Source organism: Dryas octopetala, chromosome 6 (assembly GCF_963921425.1).
Source record: "Dryas octopetala chromosome 6, drDryOcto1.1, whole genome shotgun sequence".
NCBI lineage: Eukaryota > Viridiplantae > Streptophyta > Magnoliopsida > Rosales > Rosaceae > Dryas > Dryas octopetala.
This window is the reverse complement of record NC_141371.1, coordinates 13,088,174-13,096,442: the sequence shown is the minus strand read 5'-3', so window position 1 is coordinate 13,096,442 and position 8,269 is coordinate 13,088,174. Positions and strand designations below refer to the sequence as shown.

The following is an 8,269-nucleotide window of genomic DNA, read 5'->3' as shown; positions in this document are numbered from 1 at the left end:
ATGTGTAGACAAAGGCTTGTTGGAACCATCTTCCAAGAAACTTACTAGAAGTCGCTATCTTCCCTTCACTAGAAGGGGTCTCTTTTCAATTCTAGCTTCCATCAAAATAAAGGGTTAAATGAAAAAAGTATATTTTGGCAAATGAAAAAAGAAAGTATATTGTAGAATACAAAAATCAAATTTCATATAAAGTTAGAATCAATATTAGAATTGTCCATACTTGTTAAAATATAAAAAAACCAAGTCATACAGGGAAAATATGTCTACTCGTTACACTGTACACTTAAACATGACATGATGAGCCAGAAAGGGAGAATTTCTACAAAGACCTAAGATCTCATTTTATTCTATAAGCAGGAGTAATTCTTCTGTGGAGAACATATATATATCATGGTACAAGCAACCTATGAGATACAGGAGAACATAAACAATGTTCACATCGTCAGAAGAAAATTTATATTGGCAAAGCTCTGTCTCTTGGCGCATTTCAGACGATCGCCCAAAACTTTTTCCTACAAATTAACACGGTTTCTGTGTTCTTCTCTTTATTTTCTAGCAAATGTGAATCAACATCCCACAAATATTTTGGAGCAAGATCCTTGATCCTTGTTGTAACGGATTCCTCATCTCTAATGATAATAAATCCCTGCACATTAACTCACTCAATATCATTCTGAGTTATGCATCTTGGAACAGAAAGTAGTTGCAAGAGATGGTGGTCAGACAGAGAAAAAGAGTTCCTCTTAATTACATTATAATTACCTACAACATCGTATAATGACACAAAAACTAAACTTTGCATTCCATGCGGGGAAACTAATGACTTCCCGATAAAAGTCCGGATAAAAGTAGGGTGACAGCACTAAGGACTTGGTGCTGTATATAAATACTTATCCATTTACAGCACCAAGTCCTTGGTTTTGCCAGCCTTGACTAGAGACAATTCTATTTCCTATCCTTCTTTCTTTCTTTCTTTCTTTCTTTCTTTCTTCATATTCCATGATTTTATGGTTTTGACACTCCAACACAAACAAGCATAAGACATGACATTAATTGTAATCATTACCTGAGGTCTTAGTATCCTGTCCATCTCCAGAAGGATATCCTCCAATAAGCAACCTTCCCTGCGGTCCTTATAATGAGAGAAGAGGTGGTTGGCATGCAATAGATCATATGTGCGTGGATAAGTAGAAAATGGTTCACACCTGAAATTAAGCACGTATTAGATGGAAAATACTAATTTAGACTCATTTGTTTTTTCGGTTGTACTAAAATTTGAGCTCGAACTTCACATTCAGCTACACACTGTACACTACATTTAGATTCTAGAAGCAATAGGTAACAGATAGGGAAGAAGTTACCAATCATGGAAAGCACCAATCAGACCACGATTATAAATGGCAGACAAGGTATTCTTCATGCTTGCAGGAACTATATTCATCACCCATGTAGGTGATGATTCATTTAAGGCCACAGAAAATCCACCACAATAAGCATTCATGTCCATGACATTTCGTACTTCTGTCTTATTGACGTTCAGCAGCCTCCAGTAATGGTGAACTTGATCTTGCCAAAAGACAGTCTCTGAAGTAAATTCCTCCTGAGTAATACCTATAAACATGTTTGTGAGGGATGTAAATCAGACTGAATAACATTGTTTTCTAATTACATTTAAAAAAAAATAAAAATAAAAAAAAAAAATAAAGAAAGGGAAACACTAGCAGTCCATCTCATGTATCACAACCTTTCCTGCCCTTATTTTATTATTATGTTGAAATAAAGCATACTCTTAATTATAAGTTTATTTATCCAAAAGCGGTTTCTGTCACAGGATCTCAATCAAAGAATAAAATAAAATTCGCAAACTACAGAGTCCAACTTTATAGTTTTCACCTTTCTTAAAAAAAAAAAAAAAAAAAATCTAATTTTCACCTTGATATCTGCAATCAGATAGTCTTCATGTTATTCTTCACAAACCTTTAATCATCTTCACCACTGATGAGAATTTTCAGAAGAAAAGCTTGACTGACTAAAAACAAGTACTAGTTGTCTAAGATAATCTCAGCCAGACAAACTTTAGCTAAGAAAAATCCGATTTTCATTTCAGCCCCCATACAAGACTCACCCGAGCATGGAACTTAGTCTTACCTGTTCACAGAAAGATCTTTTTAAGAAAAACCTAAACTTCTGGTTTATTAATGTAATTTAGTGCTATATGCATCCAGATCAGCCTTATATACAACAAGGGAGGTAAGAACTAAGCAAAATATCTTTAAGAAAAAACAATTGAATGAATAGAAGAAAATACAGAAACAGAAAAGGTTATCAAATGAAATAGGGTAGGGACAAACCTATTCTGTTAAGACTCTCTGAGTATAATGAAAGACGCTCAGGTGTGGAAGGGAGTTTTGGAGAGTCTGTTTGCACACCCCTTACTTCTATACAATTTCTCAGTTGTGAATTCCACGATGGCTTAGAATAATCGTCCACAGCATCACATATACTTATACGCTTCAGTTCAGAATTGTGCTGGAGGCATGATGGATCTTCTTGTTTAATCCAGATCGCAGTCTGAACTTTCCGAGCAATGAGTTTCCAGCACATTGCAGAGGTCAAATTCACCAACTCCTGCCAAATTTCTGGATAATTTTTATCCTTTCTATAAGCAGGTGGAGCTGAATAAACGAAGTATCCATTAGATCGCAGAAGGCGATTCACTTCTTTTAGTAAAATGCCATCTGCATAAGACAAATTAAGAACAAAGCACAATAAGAAAACTGCTTGGACAAATAAAATTATACTAACAGGACCTAACATTGTAAGGTTTCAAACCCAGTAAGGGTCAAAGCAGCATCACCAAATCTAGCATACTGCTTATTTGTACCTCTCTTCCCATCACAAAACATTATCAAGTTCAATTTTTAAAATGCCCACCAAAATTTACAATTTTTGAAGCCACCATATTCATAAGGGGTGGAAGATTTTCACGAACATCTCAGTCATATGTCACCAAGATGTCAAAAGATTTTGGTGTTTCTGTGAACTGTTGGCATATTTTCAATTCTTTTGTGGTAGATATTATTCCTTGTTAATTTAAGGATTAAATGAATGGACTTCCAGAATAAAAACTTTAGTAAACAAATTCAGTGGTAGGAGAGCTAGTTAGGGGAACTAACGTAATTTAAAATAAATTTCCATGCTGTTTGCTATGTAAAAAAAAAAAAGTGATATTAAATTTAACCATTAGAGTGTTTGTGCCTAATGAAATTGAAAAGATTTTGCACATCAAGAATTTAATTTTCAAGATATGCCAGCAGCCTACACTGTTTTCATCCTATGTGTCATATCATGGATATACTACTTTATAAAATTACACGTTTAATTGGTTTAACATTTCAAAAATTACATACAAAATTTCCATGTTTTCAAATACATTATTTTCATAAATTTTACTGGTATTTCCACAGATATTTCTGTATACCCAAACGACTGATATTTCTACCAATAGGAACATTTTCAACCTTGATCTTTTTAAAAGCATGCCAAGAAAATAAGTCCTAACCCTCCCCCTTTGGCCTCCTTCGTAGGGAAAAAGATAAAAAATAAAACTCTAACTTATATGATATGTTCAAGAGTTTTACATATTTTGTTACGTTTTAAATAAGTATGTACAGCACTTTCACTTATGGACAACATCTAAAAGAAGTTTAGGATAGAAAAATACCATTTTCATGCCAATCCACTCGACACCTAGAGCAGTGAACCATCTCAAAAGAGCTAGTGGGATATGGCAATTGTTTTGTTGATATAGCAGAAATCATTGCACCAATGCCTCGCTCTAAAGCAAATTGAATTTGATTCTCGTGACCATCCTTGGGAGCAAAGGACATTGTTTGTATACCCAAGGGAAGAAGAAAGGCAGAAAAGCTGGCAACCCCACAGCCAACATCCAAAACTTGAACGACCCCTGCAGAACGTAGATCACCTGTTCCATTTGTTATCATATCTCCCAATCTGCAAAATCCGGTAAAGTTAATAAACTAACTGAAATCAATATCTGCACATTATCACTTAAAAAAATATCATAAATCAGATCCAAAATTGTCTGCTCCCCGCCCTTTCTTATGGTACTACCTTGATTCCAGACGTCAAATTTATCTCACAATTATCATGTTTATGGTTCATTTATGGGTTAAAAGGAATGTTATGTGGAATAATATGCCATAACATCCCGGTAACTTGTAATTTTCAGCAGAAATAAGGACTAGTAGTCTTGAATCAATAGGAGTTTTATCATTTCTGATTTGGTTCCCTGTAAATTCTTGTGATTCTCCTGCTTTCACAGGTTGCTTCGAATGAATTTTTATTCACAAAAAATTTATATATTCACAAGAATGCTTGTCTCAAGTAAGCTAATAGATAATCAAGTAATCATATACCTAATCGTTATAAGTACTACCTCCAGCAGTGTAAGGAATGAAAGGCATCAAAAAGTGTATAAGGTAAGAAAGCATATTCATTCTAGATACCTCTGAATGTATTCAGGTGCACCATGTTTAAAATGGGTACCGCCACCAGGGAACCACCAGAGTTGATCCTTCTCGTGCACCCAATTTTGTCCTCCTTTGACTTCAGCAAGATGTGTATGATTAACATTGCTTCGCCACACATAATCCCTGCTGGTTGGCCATCTTATTGGAATCTTATAATCTTTTGGTGGAGGAACCAAGCAAAATAAGCGCTGTTCAATTGGAGGGCAGTGCCTCTCTAGTTCTTCTTTTCTATTAGTGTCTAAGTTTGGGAGCAAAGTTTTTATGTAAGAAACATCATGGCAAGGGATATACTCATTGAAAGTCAATGGGCATACATCCACACCAGTCTCTGGGATCAAAAGTGGTGTTTTTCTGTAAGTAAGAGCAACTTTATTTGTAAATGTCGAAGTACCTGCACCATCATCAATCACAAGAATTTAAGATTCCAACACCTAATAGCTTTATATTATACAGTTAAGATTGAAACAAACAAAAACAAGGCAAGCAGAGAATCCAAAACCCTAAAGAAAAAATTTTGGGAAAAAAAAAAACATTACAACTAAATTCCACCTTTGAATTTAGATTTCAAAATATATTTTTGCTTATCTAGAAAAATTAAGCAAACTATATTTTAATCGTAAAAGAAATATCTTATAGTAATATTCTTCTAAAAATAAGCAAAAACTTTTATATTAAGAAATCACAGGTCAAGGTTCTCATCAAGGCAGAATAATGAATAATTGAATATTTAAATATTATGGGAGACCAATGACAAGTTAAACCCATATAACTTCTCCCAGAAAACTGTCAACCCAGGTGAACCCAATATACTTTTCATTAAATGAGAAATAGAGAGTGGTCATTATCATTGAGACTGTCGTCAGTCAAGTTTTTAGTTCCAATGTTCCCACGAAATATTTTATCTACAAAAAGGGAAAAAAGAAAATAAGGAAAAAAAGGAAAGTCCCAATCAAAATTCACAACTTTCTACCGCTTTGCTCAATAGAGAACTAGTAAACGAGATCTGGATCATTAAGTTTGAACTTCAAATTAAACATGATGTAACATTATATATATTTCAATTTAATAGGAAGAGCAAATTTCTTCAACAATTGTACCAAGAATTCCCTTAAAATTCTTGGTCCAAGCTAATCTTCTATCCCTAAATTATGGGATACAGAATGCATGCATAATACCTTAATGGGTCTGAAAAAAAAAAAAAAAAAAAAAAAAAAAAAAAAAAAAAAAAAGCTGACAGAGAGTGAGAACAAACCAGAAAATGTAGAAGAATTGGAGCTAAGCTGAGATACATAAATGGGAGCATTTCTGCCAAAGAAAGTTCCAACATAGAAGGAGCCAACCATGAGTAGCAGGGCCACCATTATCATCTGCCCTGATTTCAATTTAAATGCTGAACAGAGCACATGCCCACCTCCCATTTCCTCAATTCCTCAATTGGGTTACTCCTAATTTCCCCAAAAACAAAGAGATCAAATGTGCATTTCAGGAGTGCGCTTTCTGGTTGTCTCTTAGAGAGAGAGAGAGAGCTGAAGAAGATGGATAGATTTGCTTTAGTTTTCACCGTCGTGAAGCACTCCCAAGTCCAAGCGGACTGAGTCACTGACCCGTATGTCTGCACGAGCGATACACGTGCCTCTCCGAGATTATTAAAAAATTTGGGCATAAATTCAATTTAAACACATAACTATATAAGCTATTTTAATGGGGTCCATGAACTTTAAAATATTTCAAATATACACCCGATCTATTATCTAAATTGAAAAATGAATTTCTGTTCATTGATTCGTTGAGAGATCAGTTAAATGACAGCTTGGTTTTTGCTGACCAGAATTATTTGGCGATGTGGCGCTATCTCAGCAAACATTTTCCGTCAAATGAGCGACACATGCCCACAATTTAATAATAATAGAGAGAGAGTTTGTGGGCCCGTGTCGCTCATTTCCCGCCAAATGAGCGATACGGGTCCACCTAACTCCTGACACGGGTCCACAAACTCATCATCTCTTTCTCGCTCGTTGAACACAAGTGATGAATTTATATTCGAATTTGGGGGAACACGTGATGTTTTTGGGAGACTAAATGGTCAGGAGAGCGTTCGACGAGCGGGAAAGAGGTGATGGGTGTGTGGCTAGTGTCAAGTGGACATGTGTTGCTCATTTGGCGGGAAATGTATGCTGAGTTGGTACCACATTGTCAATTAATTCTCGTTAGCAAAAACCAAGCTGATATTTAACTGATCTCTCAATAAATTGATGAACGGAATTTCATTTTTCAATTTACATAATAAATCAGGTGTATATTTGAAATATTTGAAAGTTCGTGGACCCCGTTGAAATAACATATATAGTTATGTGTCTAAATTGAATTTATGCCAAAAATTTATGAAAGAGGAAATTATAAAAATAGTCCATTTATTATTTGCTAAGTCTTATTTTAGTCCACAAATCTTTTTAAGTTTCATATTGGTCCATGAATTGTCTGATGTGTTCTATTTTGGTCCAAAATAGACTATTTTGTTCCTCAAAGTCAACTCATTGGTACAAAATTGTCCGATTTTGCCCAATTTGGACAAAAATAGAATATTTCAGGACAATTCATGAACCAATATGGCATTTAAAAAAATGTGTAGACCAAAACGAAACTTAGCAAATAATAAGTGAATCATTTCTGTAATTTTCTCTTTCTGAAAAAGACTTGTATTTGCAATAATGGATTGCCAGATGGTTTGAACTTTGAAACTAGTAGCAATAATTAACAAATTTAGAGAAATTATTTTATGTAACCGATACATCATCATGTGGTGTAACTAACTAACGAATCAAACGTGTCATAATATGAGTAGATGTTATTAATATTATACCCTATAATATAAATACACTGTACAATAATATCCTTACACGTTGGATTAATTACATATTATATGGGCAAATTCAATTACAACTATAAATGAATCACGCATATATATGTCGCATTTCACTTAAGAAATATTTGGGTAATATTCTAATAACACGTCATTGTATTGGCATCAACCATTTATGGAAAACTATGCGATCTAAAAATTGATTTTTTTTTTCTTGTTTTGTTTTGCATTGTTACAGATTGATGGTGAGATTATACCGTTGGATGAACCCAAAATAGTGAATTATGTGGTATTAAATTATGTAGTGGTTTGTGTTTAAACATATCTTTATACAAACAAGTCTTGACCACGTGTAGATGCTAGATAGTATATATGAAAAAATAAATAAGGTATAGTAGAATGCGATGTTATATCAAGCACTCTTCTTCAAATAAGCAACAAATTTTGTTGTGAAAAGATGATTTGTCCACATGCGTAGTTGCATACTACAAAACTCTTGAACAAGCCTGAAGTGTCTACGTGCTGAAAGTTAATTGATATACTCTAATTTGGATTCAGATGGTTCCTATTTTTCCGTTTCCTGCAATCAGCTTTGACGAGTTGGGTTTTGATTGTTAAAACTTACGAGGACTTTATTTCGTAATTCTTTTTTGTTGGAAGAAATAAAAACCAAAATATTTACTTTGGGTTGTAATGATTTTTTGTAGATTGAGCATGCGCCTTCTTCAACGCAAATAACCATTTTATTAAAAAAAATATCATCGTATGCAAACTCAAAAAATAAATAATTCGCATCAGATTAGTATGAAATAAGGCAAAATCAGATTCCAACCTTGTGATGACTTAAGTTAATTTC

General features: G+C 34.0%; 1 protein-coding gene across 1 annotated transcript; it reads right to left on the bottom strand.

The window, feature by feature from the left end:
- Positions 1 to 204: 204 nt before the first annotated feature.
- LOC147282530 (S-adenosyl-L-methionine-dependent methyltransferases superfamily protein) lies at positions 205 to 6,085 on the bottom strand. The gene is made up of 7 exons (XM_086247184.1): positions 5,806 to 6,085; positions 4,530 to 4,944; positions 3,725 to 4,014; positions 2,352 to 2,738; positions 1,362 to 1,611; positions 1,067 to 1,205; positions 205 to 646 (listed from the first exon to the last, which is right to left on the bottom strand). The coding sequence occupies exons 1-7, from the start codon at positions 5,969 to 5,971 to the stop codon at positions 488 to 490; spliced, it is 1,806 nt and encodes a 601-aa protein (XP_086103310.1). The 5' UTR covers positions 5,972 to 6,085; the 3' UTR covers positions 205 to 487.
- Positions 6,086 to 8,269: the final 2,184 nt, after the last annotated feature.